Source organism: Desmodus rotundus, chromosome 7 (genome assembly GCF_022682495.2).
Source record: "Desmodus rotundus isolate HL8 chromosome 7, HLdesRot8A.1, whole genome shotgun sequence".
Classification (NCBI taxonomy): domain Eukaryota; kingdom Metazoa; phylum Chordata; class Mammalia; order Chiroptera; family Phyllostomidae; genus Desmodus; species Desmodus rotundus.
The window spans coordinates 31,370,255-31,387,225 of NC_071393.1; the positions used below are offsets into that span (position 1 = coordinate 31,370,255).

Sequence of the window (16,971 nt, forward strand, 5' to 3'; positions counted from 1 at the left end):
GGTTGGAGAATGGACTTGGCTGCTACCCGCTTGTGGATGTTTTACAGAGACCTCTGAACTATGAATTCTGGAGCTCGGCTGCTCTGTGGGCCTGTATCCCGCTGACTGCCCACCTGCAGAGCCTCCTGGCTTAAATGCACAGCACATGGGGCCTCTGTGGAGTGGCGCATCCCGCAGCCCCCAGCCAATGGTAGTCACTGCCTCTACTGCCTTGACCTGTCCAACCATCTGTCTGTCTGTCTGTCACCCACTGACATGTCTAACTACTCTAGCTGTCAGGTGCCTTTGGAGTCAGGCTTAGACTGGGGTGAAGTCCAATGCTGTTACCTGCTTGCTGATGAGTTTGAACAGGATGCCTAATCTTGCCAAAGCTCATTTATTTTTAATGCCTGTAATATGAAGATACTAACAGCACTTACCTCTTGGAGTTTTTTTGTGAAAATTAATGAGTTCATTCATACAACATGTTTAATTAGCACAATGCTTGGCTATTTACTAAGCACCATGCTTACTAAATGTTATTGGGCGACAGACAACCATACTTGGAAATGTTTCCAGACGTTCAGCTCAGCGCAGATGTGAGCAGTCTGTGTATGAAGAGGCTTGCAACCAAGGAGCATATGAAAGAGGTGCCTGCTAATTTGCAAATATTGAGACTGATGTGTGACAGTGGGTAATGTCTTTATAAAATCAATGAGTACTTCTCAGCTTCTTCCTTAATCAAAGAATTTCTGTGGTTTTAAATTTATTGTCTTAATCAAACATTAAATTCTTTTAAATATGAAAAAGCCTGAATTGCACGCAGGAGCTCTGAGAAAGGAAGAGGAACCACTAAGGAAACATTAGAGAAATAGTAAAACAGGCTATAAGGCTAACATGAACTCTGCGGCCACAAAGACACCAGAGAAGACTGAAGAAAGGAGAGTTACCAGAAATAAAAAGAGGAACATGCGCGAAAGTGAGTCACAGAGAAGTACTAGTGCTAAAAGCAAATGACAAGAAGAGCATAATATGACAAATATTGGGGACACATAGAAAGATCTTCTAGAATAATGTATACTATGTAAATTTAGATAATTACATATTTATGTACAAGTTATATATATAATTACATTATATATCCAACAACATATATAATGTATATATATGTAAACCATATATACATACATATACATTTTATAATGTTTTGTTATACTATACATTTTAATATGTTTTATACAAAAGTGTGTGTGTATGTATATGTGTGTGTGTGTGTGTGTATAAACTAGAGTTTGTATTTACTCTGATTTATCCTCTACATTGACAAACTGCTTGATGGATTCATTTAGACTGTTGTTTTGACTAGGTGGATACTGGAGCATTAGGATTTATTTATCTTTCTAGTTGGTCAAAATGTTACAGCCCTCTGCCATCCAATTTAGTGTCCACTAGCTACAATGATTATTTAAAATTAGTATTAAATATTTATTAATGTTATAAATATTAAATAATATTAAAAATTTAGTTCCACAGTTGCTCGACTTTTTGCTTGTATTCCTTCTTCTAATAAGTAATAGGAAATCAAGACTACTGGTTTGGACAAGGGAGCAAAATAGAACCAGAGACATTGAAATTAGGAACAAACTGACAGTAAGCAGCGGGGAGGTGGGAGGGAATAATGGGGGAAAAAGGGGGGAGGGTTTTCAGGGACATCTATAAAGGACATATGGACCAAACCAAAGGGGGGTAGGATCAAGGGTAGGAAGTGGGGATGGCTGGGGTGGGGGAGAGTAGTGGGGGGGAAATGGAGACAACTGTACTTGAACAACAATAAAAACAAGTAAAAACAAAAGACTCCTGGTTTGGAATGCAAAAACGATGAAAGAAATGGCTTTGCAGACCGCACATCAAGTCTCCTTCCAGACCTCCCAGGTGTGGTACCAATGTTAGTGGCTCTCTTGTTTAAGAACCGGAATGTCCTTCAGAAGCACCAGATAAGGAAAGTCTCATTTTCTCCTTGGTGATCCTGCCGTGTCCCCTGCGTGCCCCCCCATGAGCCCTTCCTCTGGTGGGGGTGAGGCTGGGAGGCCTGAATCCTAACAAGGCAGGAAAGTTTGCGTCAGGTCACAGCCTGGACCTAGCTCTACGTCTGTGAGCTTCTAACTGCAGCTGCCCCAGGAACCACTTTGGTCTGGGGAGAAGGTGAGCCTTGGAAAGCACATGGTAGAGACGAGGGATTATACAGGGTCCGGCAGAAGTAACACCTGCTTGAGTGTGGTTGGTAGGGAAATAATATGAATATAATAATCTATAGTTTTAATTTGAACACTTCACCTAAAATGTCACATGGTGTGCTTGAATGTGATATTGCTATGTTACAGAATTGCATGCTTATGATTTTGTAATAAATGATTTTGTAATAAAAAGTAGTGTTATCTGTGCCAGACGCTGTAGAACCAGAGCAGGAAAGCCTGTGGTGGAGAGAGGGGACTATCGACCAGAGCAGCAGCAGCCCCGGCAGCCCAGGCAGTGGCCCACAGCGAAGTTCATGGGAACAGATGCCTTTCGTGATCAGTTACTCCATTTGATAGACAGCTCTTCCAGCAAAGGTGTCACCATCCAGCAGGCTCCTCCTTCACTAGCATGAGGGAGTCCTGCACTTTGGGAGTTAATGACAGATGTGGGGGTCATGCTACTTAAGAAGCAAGAAGTATAGGAGGCTTCTTGGCTCAAAAGGTTTTATGTAGTTTAAAAATTATTTCTTTCACTTATGGTGAAGGAATCAGAGAATGGGGATTCTGAAAATGGAAGCAACTTCACATTTAATATTTGATGTTTTGTTCATTTTTATTATTTTGTGTTTTGCTCAGAATATTAACATAGTTAAACTATTGTAAAATCTTCAGAACAGTTTTAACAAGATATATCTGAAGAATACTCATGACCTAATGTCACAGAGTGAGTGCTTTCTGTTAACATAAAATTATCTAGACAAGTTTAGTTAATATTACCCTCTTTTTCATCAGATATAAAGATCATATGCTTCACATGATCTCTCCAAAAACAAGATTGCAATAAAACGACGTGGGGTCAAGTTTCACTAGCTGTCACTCAAAAAGCAAGCGTGACACTGTCTGCACATGGCGCTGAGCTAGGCTCCCTGCGCAGCTGGGCTTCTTCTGAGTGTTGAAACAGTTGTAACCCTGTTGCCCAGCTGGAGAAATGTCAATCATTGAAAGAATCTGCTATTAAGGAGAGCTCTGCTGACAGTAATTTCACTCTGGAAGACGTTTCCCCCTCCATTTAATTTTGTGTGATAGTATAATACTGAGATAAGTTAAAAATGAGCACAGATGTCACTAGTTCTTCTTACCCAAATCTTCAAACCGGGAAGATGCTACCAGTCTCCGTCCTTGGAGGCCTGGGTGTCGGACGATGCAGTCCACTGTGGAGTCTTTGCCGTGTGCGTGGACTCTGAGTGTGCTGCTGCTGTTACACTTCTTCCCGTCAGTGTCAAACTGATGAGAGGTTTCACCTGTGGGGCAATTTAAGGTGGTGGATGAGGTTGTGGCTCTCTGATGCTATTGGATGGGTTTGGTTCTTCAAAAACCAAGGGTCTTGACATCTTGACAGACCTGCTCACCTTCTAACCTCATCCTGACCACAGACAGCTGTGTGGTACATACATGGCCCTTGTCACAAAGGGAAGCGGGTGAACAGCCTGGATGGGTTTCTATGAGCCCTCCACGACTGAGACAATCCAAAGCTTGTAACAGTATGCCAGAAGGACAGCCTGACATTGTTGTGAAATACCGACACAGATAAATCTGCTTTAATAAATAAGGCAAATTAAAGGGAGATCTTTAATGCTGTAGACTTGGCCCTGGATGAGAACCAGATGTGGGTTTTAGGTGTTTTCTGTCTAAATTCCATTTGACCCTTGGTTTCCTCAACAGTAAAGGGCTCCCTCTGACTCTAAGGACCAATGATTATGTAAAATCAAATGTAATGTTTGTTGAAATATGAACAAATTATAGTTTCCAAGCATGACAAGTTAGTTATCTGCTTCAATCAAAATATTTAGATTCTTTGTTACCATAATATCTGTATTTGTCATGAGGGTAAGACATGGCACTGCACTATATAAGAAAGATCATGTGTTATGTTAAATGTATTTTCAATTTTAAGCCTACTAAAAAGTTTATGCTCAGAGGTAATAGCTCTATTTTATCTTTTATTTAATAAAATTTTGTCAGACTTTAAGGTGCTAAAATAAATATTACATTTTGGATTCTACTCTGTTTTAAGCAAAACATGTAATCATGTTGTTTGCGATTAGCCTTTCAAGATTGAAATATAATATTGATTGGCTATAAGGATAATTTGTCTTGAAAAGAACTGATGAATTATTGAATGGCACTGTCTGGCATCTACTGCCACTAGAGGGCGCCAGAACATTGAACAATCCCCTGGATATTGAGGAAGGAAAACGGAGGACGAGGGAACCCTTTCTCCACTTACCATAGAGCTCTACGCCACTCCCTAACAGCCAGGTTATCTGTGGAGGGGGCTTGCTTCTTGTGGTGGAGCAGTTAAGTATAACATGTTCTTCTCCGTTTTGCATTCTCATGACTGATGCTTCCAGGGTTGACTTGAAAGGAGTTGCTAGAAAAAAAAACGGATTTTTTGTGCTTACTCAGCTGGTCTACATTTCCCAGCAAAGCACAGAGCCTAATAATCTGTAAGGAATGGTCTAAATTACTGCATATTTTCCTTGACTTTCCCAGAACATAGTTGAAGGGCCCTTATATACCTGTAAAGCCACATATGCTATGGTGAGAATGTTTGTTACCTAGTGCGTGATTAGTCACTGAAAATTCCCAAAGTGACTGTTACAAAAGCACTTTTTACATTTGCTATATCATTGTATTTTATTGGTTGAACACTAGGTGAGGAATAGGGACCTGAATTCTAGCTGTACCTTTGTCACCAACCAATTGTAAGAACTTGGGTTATCCCCTGATTTCTTGGTTTATCACTTCCTTGTCTGTGACACAAAGAAATTGTCTTATGAGTTTATCAGCTCTAAACTTTCCTGAGTCTATGACTCACTTCGAGGGAAGTTACTTCTGTCTTCTCCTAACATCAAAGAAGCATCTGTGCTATAAAGGGATCGTTGATCCCTTTTCTTCCTACTCCTGTGTTGGGAATACTTTTTACTTAGACTTCCTGTTCTTCCCCACTCTCCTTCACTCTGTGGTCCAGACCTGCACTCTTCCACATTTATGTGCTCATCCACCTGCCATGGAGACATTGTAAAGCCAGCTCCAAGTATGCACTGGATGTATGAAATGCTGGCAATACAGATAAGGAAAAGAAAAGGCCCTTGAAGGAACTAACAGTCTGGTGATAGACTTGGCCCCTAAACTGTTCATTAAAAGCTCATGTGTGAAGTGCAGTGACAGAGGTGGGCACGTGCATGGGTGCTGTGACTGCCGAGAAGGGTGTGCAGCCAGCCTGCGCCCGAGTGCTCATGGGGTGGCCAGAAGGTTGGGGAAAGACAGCCCCTGAGCTCAGTGATGTTGGTTCTCAACCACCCCCAGGACCCACTCCTTTCCTGACACTTTGTCACCATGCCATTACTTTGTGGAAGGCACCACACTGTACTACAATAGGAGAAATTTAAAGAATTCATGTGAGTGATTTGTGGAATTATATTTTTAATTGAGCTCTTCTGCCACAAAAAAAAGCAAAAATGTAAAGATAGTAAGACTTGAGCTGAAGAAAACTGACCATATCTACAGAATTGAGCAAGACCCAGTCAATCAGGAGGCTGCCACTTCCTCCCTGTGTCTCCCGCCCCACCCCCATCCCCACCAGAGGAGAGGAAATTGCTTTGGCAGAGGATGTGAGCTGATTGTCTAGTGCACTTACATCTGAATTCATCCGTCTTAGGATATGCTGTCCTAATGTTTACTTCATTCACACACACGTTTTGCCTTCCTACCCTTAATGTGCGACCTCTGTGTGGGCAGAGATTGCTCCTCGGTCACCTCGATTCTCTAGAGCCTCCTGCAGTGCCTGCCACATAGTCCCAGGTCATCAAATAGTAATTCTCTTTTCTCAGTTCCTCAAAGAAAAAATTTACTTGATGCCAAAGATGAATTTCACGAATTCACATTTTAATCTAGGGGCTGCAACTCAGTATGCTCCTTTCTGTCTCCTTTCAATGAAAGATGGCAGGGGTGCCCAGGCAACAACTTGCTGGTGGTCGCATTTTTACACTACAATGTTAAGTTGAAAATGATATCTCAGGTTCCGGGTGTACTGGCTTTGAGGCCCTTACCCAGCACAGTCACTTTCACTTCCTTTGTTCTCACGGAGTCGCTGTACTGTAAACACTTGTACACGCCTTCATCTTGTGGGGTCGCATTCCGCACGCTGATAGAGAGCTGGCTGGGGGAGTGATGAAGAAGCTGGTACTTGGTGTTTTTCAAAGCTGTACGGAGTGGAAGGAAGAATTGTTATGAGAAAAGGTATCAGATGAGTGCAGACTCTCAGTGGATTGGCTACTTTCAGGAACAGCTCTTGAATTTCACATGTTAAAGGAACACATAGCACACCTTTGACTGAGTTCACTTACTAATCCCAGTTCCTGAACAAGCTAGAAGCTTGTTTAGGAAATGCAATATTTTGATACTGGTATCTGTGAAATAAACAATTTGCTTCATTTGTGTTTGTAGGAAATTAAGGACACTGCTGGTGGAGGGATCAGGTTGCGGAAGAATTTTAAAGAATTTATTTTACATTATGAAAAGTGCCCCTCTATGATTCACTTTTTTGAAATCTGATTCATTTGATTTTATCTTGTCAGAATGAATGTAAAGAATGGACTATAAATGCATTGATATTCATTGCTCCCACTGTGTGCTTTTTATTTCTAATTTTTAAAAGTTCATTGTTATTTGAAGTTCTCCAAAGATTATGACTTAGTCCTTCCAGGTGTTAGCCAATGGGGGATAAAAGAGGCAAGCTCTGGAGAGTTCTGGCCAATAGCACGTGTACCTCTTGATTCTCTATTGACCCGGGAAGTTCATCTCAAGTCAAAGGCCCCTTAGCTAACAGAGGCTCCTGAAATGAGCAGATTTGTCTCCCTTCCCCTCTCACTCTTTCCTGCCTCCCTCCTTTCCTCCCTCTATTCCTTCCTTTTTTTCTTTTCTGTTAAGATTTATAATATAAACAAGCCTAAAATGGTTGAACCTTGAATGGCTGGTCAAGGAAGGCCGTTCCTCTTCCGGAACCATGGTTGTGTGTCCTGATGTTACATGAACTACAATTCCAGAATCCTCAGCCTTGGCACCACTGACATCTGACTCCGCACTTCCTTGTTGGGGGCACCATTCTGTGCACTGTAAGATGTTTAACAGGCTTCCTGGACTCTCTACTCGCTAGGTGCTGGAACCCTCCGCTTCCCCCCACCTTTCTCCAGCGACAGCAACAGAGCTGCCTCCAGGCATTGCCAAATGCTCCCTGGAGGGCAAAAATTACCCTTGCCTGGAACCCCTGCGCTAGGTCAAGGCCTTCGGCTGTAGACATTTGACAATGTCCATCTCCTTCAAGCTTTAAAAAACCCAAAACAAAACAAAACAAAACAGAAATCATTATATAACAGGATTATCTCTCCTTTAAGTTTTTAGGTCTGAACTTTTTACACTTAGTAACGATTGTACTTTATTGGAACCTAGTATTAATAGTTAATTTAGCTTGAGATCATTAATTTAGTTATTTTACATCTAACATGTCAATATTAATAACGTTTTCAAAGCATATTACATTTTTTAGAGGCTCTGCTTTTCAAAAGCAGAATTAAATTTGCTGTTTTGAAGACTTTCCAAGTATGTGGCAGTTGGACATACTAAATCAAGATATAAAATAATATGTACTTGAACAATAAAATAATTTTTAAAAAGATATAAAATGATCTCGTTATGGAGAGGGTGTAATAAAATCCTTTTCAAAGAGATTAATTAAATAGACTTTTAAGAACCCTGCAAGAAAAAAAAAATGTAGCTATGTGAGGTAATGGGTGTTAACTAAACATTGTGGTAGTCATATTGAATATATACATATATCAACTCAGTATGTTGTACATCTTAAACTAATGTCATAAGTCAGTAAAATCTCAATAAAACCAAGAAAAAGGCTCCCTTCCCATCTCAGGCGTCTCGGGCCCACTTAAGGCGCATTTGTGAAGAGAGGAATCCCTGCCCTCCCTCCCACAGCAGCGAGTGCAGCGGTGTGGGTTTAGTTAAGGCCCACGGGGGCTTTGCGGCGCGGCTGTGGACGGCGCGGACTGCCCCGATGGAAACGAAGCAGCAGGTGCGAGGAGGGGGTGGGTCCGCACGGGCACGGCTGCGCGCGGGCACAGGGCCGTCCGGCGGCCACCTGCCACCACTGGCCGCTTCAAGGTCATCGAGACTCAGAATGTGACCTGTGGGGGCGGGACGGGGACAGGACCGTTTCAGATCTGCTGTGGCTGCGGCGAAGTAACGGGTGGGAGTCCCGTGCGTCAGTCGGTGGGGCCGAGCGCCGACCCCCAACCCAGTTTGGGTGACTCGCGCTGGCTTTGGGTCCTCCCGACCGGTCTGTCTGGAAAGCCCCCAGGCTGAGCTCTGGTGGCAGTGTCCGTCTCTCTCACTTACCAGGAAGCTCGTTCAGAAAGATGGTGAACCCCGACGGGGCCAGCCATTGCAGCGCAACGGTGCCGGCTCTCTCGCCCTCGCAGTGCAGCGGCACCGGCTGCCCTTCCTCCACCGTCACCGTCTCTGCCGTCACCGTCTCTGTCTGCTCCCAGACAAGGGCCTCTGTGGGGAGAGCAGCACACTCAGCGAGCTCCAGCCCACCGCCCCCAAGCGGAGGCAGGAACTTTTCTCCACCTAGCCACGGTCACTGATTCCACCATTAATGGCGCATTTCTTATGAAAACAAGACAGGAGGTGACGCCAAGCCGCGCGGGGGATGGAGTGTGGAGTGTGGGAGCCTAGAGGGCGGAGCGGAGGGGCCTCTGCACGAGGCGTGGGGTCTTTATGTGATAGAAGGGGGAGGTGGAACATCTCTGGGGCACTTGCTCTGTCATATGCCAGGAACCATGTCAGGTCCTGTTACCTCCATTTAACAACTCTCAGACTGACCCTATAAAGGCAGAATTATTTGGCACAGTCTACAGATGAGGGATGAGAAGCTCAAGGTCACGCGGGTCTTGGAGCTGGGATCTGTAGCCAGATCTGTGGGCTACCAAGCCCATGCCCTTGTAACTTGGTTGGACTGTCTAAGTGATGAGCCCCCCAGGAACCTGAGCCCTCTGGCCTCGGTTTATAAAACTAGCAACTTGTGCCTTCAAGTGCGAGTCTAGGTGTCTAAGGCAGAGTGTTACAACCCTTGGGCTCTTATGAATCACAGTGCTGCCCCTTGTGGGAGTAGTTGAGCACCACCTGCAGAAGAGCTTCCATGGGGGGCGGGGGGGAGGGCGGGAGCGTTCTCCGATCTTTTTCCAATTTGAAGTCCACAGGAGCACTTTCTCCAGGCAAAGGTGAGAGTCTAGTCTCCCCAAGTCACAACCCCCAGAGAGTAGTAAACAATTGATTTTAAGTAGCTGTAAGTTCATTTTCCTTAAAAGGATAGTGAGAGAAAAGTAAATTGGCCCATTTATTGCTGTTTGTCCTTTCTTCAAGTTTTAAATGAAAAAAATAATTTTCTGAGGATAACAATTTTTATCAATGAAAGTACAGAACACTTCCTCAAACATAAGAATACTGTGGGGTTACAAATTAAAACCACAATGAGATACCACCTCACACCGGTCAGAATGGCCATCATAAACAAATTAACGAACAAGTATGGGAGAGGATGCAGAGAAAAGGGAACCCTAGTGCATTGTTGGTGGGAATGCAGACTAGTGCAGCCGCTGTGGAAAACAGTATGGAATTTCCTCAGAAAACTAAAAATGGAACTGCCTTTTGACCCAGCAATTCCACTGCTGGGATTATACCATAAAAGCCCTGAAACACCAATCCAAAAGAACCTATGCACCCCAATGTTCACAGCACCACAATTTACAGTAGCCAAGTACTGGAAGCAACCTAAGTGCTCATCAGTAAATGAGTGGATCAAAAAACTATGGTACATTTACGCAATAGAATTCTACAGAGCAGAGAGAAAGAAGGAGCTCATACCCTTTGTGACAGCATGGATGGAACTGGAGAGCATTATGCTAAGTGAAATAAACCAGGTGGTGAGGGACAAATACCATATGATCTCACCTTTAACTGGAACATAATCAACAAAAGAAAAATGCTAACAAAATATAACCAGAGACATTGAAATTAAGAACAATCTAACAATAGCCAGAGGGGAGGGGGAAGGGGACAGAAGGGAGAAGTGTTTTCAGGAACTACTATGAAGGACCCATGGACAAAACCAAGGGGGAGGGTGGAAGCAAGGGAGGGAGGTGGGTTTGGCAGGGGTGGGGGGAGTGATGGGAGGAAAATGCAGACAACTATAATTGAACAACAATAAAGTAATTTTAAAAAAGAATACTGTGGGGTTAGAAATTGTGAACAACAAATATGAGTTTTACTGCATTGTTTTACATCTTAAAAAAGAAAGAAATGAGAAGGGAGTTATTTGTGATGAATTTCAAGTATTAGGAAAAGTACTTTGGAAAGCTCTGGAAATTAATTGGTGCAGTCCTTTTAGTTTGTTTCATTCCTACGTCATTAATTTCAATATAGCTTTTGGCAATAATAACCTGGAATTATTGTATTGTATTCATTCTTACTTTTCTGGGAAAACAGTTTGCTTAAGTCCTAATGGAAAAATACTCCTATCATCAACCAATACTATAATGAACAACAAAGGCTTAAGAAAAGTTTGTTTTTTTCAAAAAAGCATTGAGGCCTAAGGCCAGAATTCTGCTTAGGTTGGGTCATTTAGAAATATTCTAATCTATCGAGGGTGGGAGGTAGGGATGGCTGGGGTAGGGGAGAGTGGTGGGGCCAAAATGGAGACAACTGTACTTGAACAACAATAAAAAAATGTGATTAAAAAAAGAAATATCTAATCTATAAAATCAACCCATAATGGAGTAATAAGGATAGTAGTAGAGAGACTTTGAAATGAGAACAGAAGTTTTTCTAAGGTTAAACATCTTCTGAGCCCAGAATTTGAATCTAGAACTAACTTCCATCATTTCCACAACCATTTCATTGTGATTCTTGCTTGCTTCCCACAACAGACTGGAGTTTCTAGAGGGCAGTGAGTATGTTTTATATTCCCCTAAAATTCATCCCTCACAGAAACTATCACAGTGTGAACTTGAAAGGCAATGCTTTGGTGCCAGCTTTCATGATGGCACTATAAACCTTCGCTCGCCTGCTGTTCATAAGAACACTGAGAGTCAGGAGGGAAGTTACTACATTGAATCAATGATTGAATAAAAGACTAGAATTAATCAGCATGCCCCGATTTCATCCTTCGGGTCAGAAGTTGATATTTAGAAATTTTGCCAATGTTCTTCCCTTTAGTAAAATGCTTGTCTAGACAGGAAGTCTGCATTTGAGGAGATGGGAGTGAGAATGCTTATCTGCAGCCTGTTTATGAATAAATGCCTCTCATTTTAAAGATGTATATATCATTGTCTTTTTCTTGGTATGCATGCTTATGGATTACATTGTGTCATCTAATTCTTCCAATGTCTTAAAAATTGTGATGAAATGTGGTATGGCTTTTTAGCATGTGCTAGTAATTGTATCTCCTAAGATTAGTGTTTCCTGGTGCTGTTGAGATTTCAGTATCAAGTTCTGGCCAGACTGACCACATTGAAGATGCTTGAAGTTAGAGGGGAAGGGCTGTGCTTGAGACATAGAAAATTAGTTGTTTTCTTTCCACTTTGCTCCAAGCCTTGCTTTTGGCTGTAGAGGCCTCTTTATCCTTCAGAGTTATCATGTAGACCCTATATTTGATTGAAACATAGTTAATCAACGTAAAAAGAAAGACTAGCCTGAGTGAGAAGGCACCAACCCACATGCCTTCAGCTGAGGCTCCAGCTGAGGTGCTTGAAAATATTGTTCAGTGTGTCTAGGCCATGTTAAAGGGTGGAAGACAATAGCTACACCTAAGTTTTGATGGCACATCTTCTAAGTAAAAGTTCCTCATGGTCCTCTCACTGACACTGATAACCAAATTGGCACTCATCTTTTAAACTGTTTTTTACCTAAGTTTGGAGTCAAATTTTCACCTTCTTCTTCAGAGGGATGGGGTGCGGGGCATCCTCTCTGCCCACCACTTCCTCCCTGCAGGATGTAAAAACATGTATGCCTTTATTCACCCTTTCTTTTGTAGATCTGAGTGCCATGCCTACCTCTTCATTTTCCCTAGCTAAGCTTCAGCGTTCCCACCTGTGTGGCTTCCCAGTGCTGAGCATGCAGAGCTCGGCAGTGAGTGACTGTGTAGCCTCTCTTGGAGTCACCACTTAACCATTGGTAGGTCAGTTCGCTGAGAGAACTGTTGATTTCTGGGCTTGGTTGCTACTCCATGACTGGATTCATCCATCCATGCATGGCGTGTGTGATGAGGCACTCATCAAGTCTGTGAAGGCTATTGATTGTGACTGGTTTGTGTATATGGAACCTGTGATCTTCACCACTCCACCTCTGACCCCATCAACTAATTGTCCTAATAGTGGAGTGGCTTCACACCAAAGCACACGCAACCAATCCTCAGGCCAAAGGGCAAGCAGCCGTCACAGCCACCTACACATAAATAAAACCTAGCCAGTGCTAAAGATTCCTTGGTTTTTCCCAAGGTTTGGGGAGTTGTAGTGTGTAATCTCCACCTCTACTGTAGGTCCTCACAGGAGACTGAAAAAAGTATTCTTTCTTTTTCTTACCTTAGTAGCTTAAATTTGCATATGATAAATTTAAAAGCTCCATAACAGAGTCCGTCCTGCACTAAACTGGCTACATCCAGTTGGAACTCATTTTTTTCTACTGCTCTTTGCATTATATGCACACCTGACACAGATATAGCACCTGCCTCATTCCAGCATTTCCTTATATTCATGAATGTCATCACCAGCTACTGCACACCAAGTATCTGAGAGTCACCCTCTCTCTCCAAGACATCTCTTTAATCAGTATATTTCTTTCTTTTTTTTTTTTACTATTGCTGCCTTAGTTGAGACCTCCATTGTTTCTTTCCTGGACCATGGCGATAACTTCCTTCTAGTCTCTGCTCCCTCTAATTTATCATCCTCATCTGCTTCTAGAATTAGATTTTCAAAACAAAAATTTGATCATGTGTGTTCCTTTATTAGACTATTTGTGAAAGCTCCCATTGATTGTAAGAATCAGACCAAAATTTCAGACTATCTTCTCCTCCAGTATCATTTGCTGATTCTACTACTCAGACGTTCCATGCAAATGGCCATTTGTTGTTTCCAAAAAGTTCCAGGCTAATGAAGATACTTTGCTTTGGTCCATGCTGTTCTCTTGGCCCAGAATGCCTTGCTTATCCCCTTCAAGACTCAACTCACATTACCCAACTTTTGTCAAACCTGCCCAAATGAGTCTTTGGGCTTCATCCTCTGCACAATGACTGACCCACTCTCTCCTCCAGATCCCCAAAGGCTTTGAGTAGATTTCTATTATAGTACTTAGTACAGTACTTTATAATTATTTGGTTACAAAGTAAGATTTTTAAGTATTAGTTAAATTAATAGCTAAAGATGAGTAACTGTATAATGTATATATTCAGTAATAAGATGCTAACTTTGTAATTATATTGAATAATGAAGATTAGAGCTAAGTTAATTCTCTAAGTTAACAATTAGTTAATTCTTGAACCAGGGCCTTATTTACACGACTGTTATGAGGTAGCAGGCAAAATGTGCTTCCATTAGAACATTACAAAAAGGAACAATTATTATTTCTAGATAGAATCAATATGGAAAATTACAAATATGAAAATGAATCAGCCCTGGCTGGTGTGGCTCAGTGGATTGAGCACTGGCCTATGAACCAAACGGTTGCCGGTTTGATTCCCAGTCAGGGCACATGCCTAGGATGTGGGCTGGGTCCCCAGTGGGGAGCGCGTGAGAGGCAACCACACATTGATATTTCTTTCCTTCTCTTTCTCCCTTCCTTCCCCTCTGTCTAAAAATAAATAAATAAAATCTTTAAAAGAAGAATATGAATCTAATTTGTCAAAATCAAATTATTTCTAGTATAACTTGAAAGAAATTGTCTCAAATATGTGTCAACAAACATGTGATTTCTTCCTGGCCAAATGAAGAATTGACAGGACCCTACTCAATCTACAACTGTTCTTCCTGTTCCCTGTATCCTACCCCCCTCTAAACAACCAGAATAGAGAGTGCAATTAGTGGGTTTTTGTCATCCACAGTGTAGGTCAACGGGATTAATTTTGAAAAAGCTTTTCATTCTTACTATATTTTAGCCATCCTAGTAGCTATTATGTCAATGGTAGCCTTGAAAAGAGTGTAGGCTGCAAGATTATGGGACTTTTCTGGATTATAAATTTTTAGCAGCCTTAGAAGTTGCACAGTAGAAGAAGGTAGAGTGATCTTTCCATAATCCAGTTAGCTAAAAGCAGGTGAGATTTATAGCGGTGCTGAAATTGATGATTTGCTTGCTCTTAACCAACAACGAAGCAACATGGTCAGCTCCTTTCTTATTTGGGGCTCTGATGGGCCTGGGTAATATCTGGTCAGAGTGGGCAACCTGTGCTTGGGAGTCAGTGAGACTGGGTGCCCACTGGTTGACCCTTAGGGTCACTTTTCACACTGGGACTTGTCAGTAATGAATCTTCCAAGTCTTGTATATCAGTGCCTTTCAGACTTGTGATCCACACTAAGAAACACGGTTTCTGTCACAACCCAACACACACACACAAATTCATGAGAAAATACTTTTACTATGTGCTTTGTAGGCTGATATTCACATTGTTATCTACTATTTGTGGAGATATGGGCAGGTTATCTAGCTTCTTTAACCCCCAATTTTCTCATATGTAAATTAGAGATATTAATACCTACCTCAGGATTGTTGCTAGAATTAAATGTAATGAACAAAAAGTACTCACTGCTGTACATTACACAATAAATATATTCCTCTGTTTCCTTTATAAATAATATTTGATTACATCTCTAAAAAACCTGCCTTAGGCTTACCATAAAACATGGTTATTGCTATTTTTATTTAAAACTTGTTTTTGTGAGGTATTTTCATGAGACAGTAACTTGAATCCTGAAAAAGTTAAGGTCATTTGAAGGCTTTAAGCTTTGGAATAATTGAAAGCATTCTAAAGCTGTTGAAATGTATTTTCTTCCTGAATATAGTAGCTATTCTTTAAGCCACTTATTAAAGAAACAAATATTATTTATTACCAAAATTGAATACTTATCACATGCTTTAGGGTACAGGGATGAAACCACAAGGCACATATTGAAGTGTATAAAATAAAAAATTGAAGTACTATGTAAAATAGGAAATTTAGCTTTTAAATAACATCTTTCTGATGCAATTCTATGGTGATGGAGATTTAGAAGTTAGGTGCATTACCTGAAACAACTCCAGGCTCAATATTTGGAAACGCACACACTCAACAAGCAAGCAGTCCGTTGTGTGGTTTCCTCTGCAAGAGTCGGAGATGAGCTGCAATTAGATGTCCAGGGACACCTGTACCTCTGTCCTCGCTTTTGGGTAGGAATGCTTTTACCTGCCCTCTAAAGGTAACTGAGCCTTTCTTTAATTTCCATAATGCTACATTAGAGTTAAAGAACCAAAAATAAAATTTGAAAATTACAATAAAACATAAGGTATAACTGACTCTTAAGAAATAATCACAAAGGTTTATTTGGCTCATTATTACCTCTGAACTAATTAAGAGTTGTCTGTCATTTTGTCATTTTCAAAGTGCCTTCAACTTGAAATCTGACTCTTATAACAATCCTGGGAGTTCAGTGGATCAAACATTGTTTTCATCTTCATTTCAAGATGGAGAGACTAAGTTTCAGAGAAATTACATTATTTGGCTAAGATTTATACAGCGCAAGGAAATTTTTTAAATCCCCAACTAATGCTCTTTCAACTGGTACACTCTTAAAAGATCCAGAAAACTTGTCACATTTTGCCATAACACAGACCCAAGAGACACACAGTGCAATGTTCCTCTCTGTGCCCTCTGTCAACTGAACAAGAGATGGAACAAATGCAGTAACATACTCACGTGGAATTCTGGTGGGATTGGAACATCTTAGCAAATTTACCTGGTTGTCTTCTGCAGTAGGTCCTCGGAGAATGCAGTCGATTGACTGGTAGATCTGACAAAACACTGAGTGAACTGAGCAGCAAAAAACATTAGCTCTAAGTGCTTACCTACCTTGTAAGGGGAAGCAAACCAGCAAGCTGCAGACTCTCCACCACATACTGCGCCGTGCCGCTGTGACAGTGTCAACTTCCTCCAGACTCTGCAACAAATGGGGCAGAGTGGTCTTTTTTGAAGGGGGAAAGGCAGTAGCTCTGTGACCTCATGTGTTTCAATTCCTCCACCTACTCTGGAAGGCCCCTCTGTACTAAGCTGCCCCCAAAACACCTCCTGGTGGAACATTCAGTGGACCACATGTGTCATCTGGGTCGTGGAGAGGTGTGAGTGATGTGTTGGTGGTACAAATCATTCTATTACCCGTGGGTTGTACTGGTAAGTCATCTAGTTGTAAGACTTTGGGTGAGAGGAGGTGTGAGCAACAGATTAAAATGTCTCTGTGAAGTAATGCCACCTTTCACTTTTTTAGTTTATTAAACAATTAGGATTAGACAAGTCTTGCTGAAACCTTGGGAATATTTTATATTTCTAATTCTGCAAACAATTTGTAAAGATTATCAGGATCACAATTCATTCATTCACATATTTGCT

At 41.6% G+C, this 16,971-nt stretch overlaps 1 protein-coding gene across 1 annotated transcript in view; it reads right to left on the reverse strand.

Annotated features, from left to right (window-relative positions):
• Positions 1–16,764, reverse strand: part of CRTAM (cytotoxic and regulatory T cell molecule) — a 46,428-nt gene extending 29,664 nt beyond the window's left edge. Inside the window, exons 1-6 of the mRNA XM_053928195.2 lie at positions 16,741–16,764; positions 16,438–16,525; positions 8,682–8,843; positions 6,326–6,478; positions 4,501–4,644; positions 3,353–3,514 (exon numbers count right to left, since the gene is read on the reverse strand). Coding sequence (XP_053784170.1) covers positions 3,353–3,514; positions 4,501–4,644; positions 6,326–6,478; positions 8,682–8,843; positions 16,438–16,525; positions 16,741–16,764 — 733 coding nt within the window. The remainder of the gene's footprint in view (positions 1–3,352; positions 3,515–4,500; positions 4,645–6,325; positions 6,479–8,681; positions 8,844–16,437; positions 16,526–16,740) is intronic.
• Between the last annotated feature and the right edge of the window lie 207 nt (positions 16,765–16,971).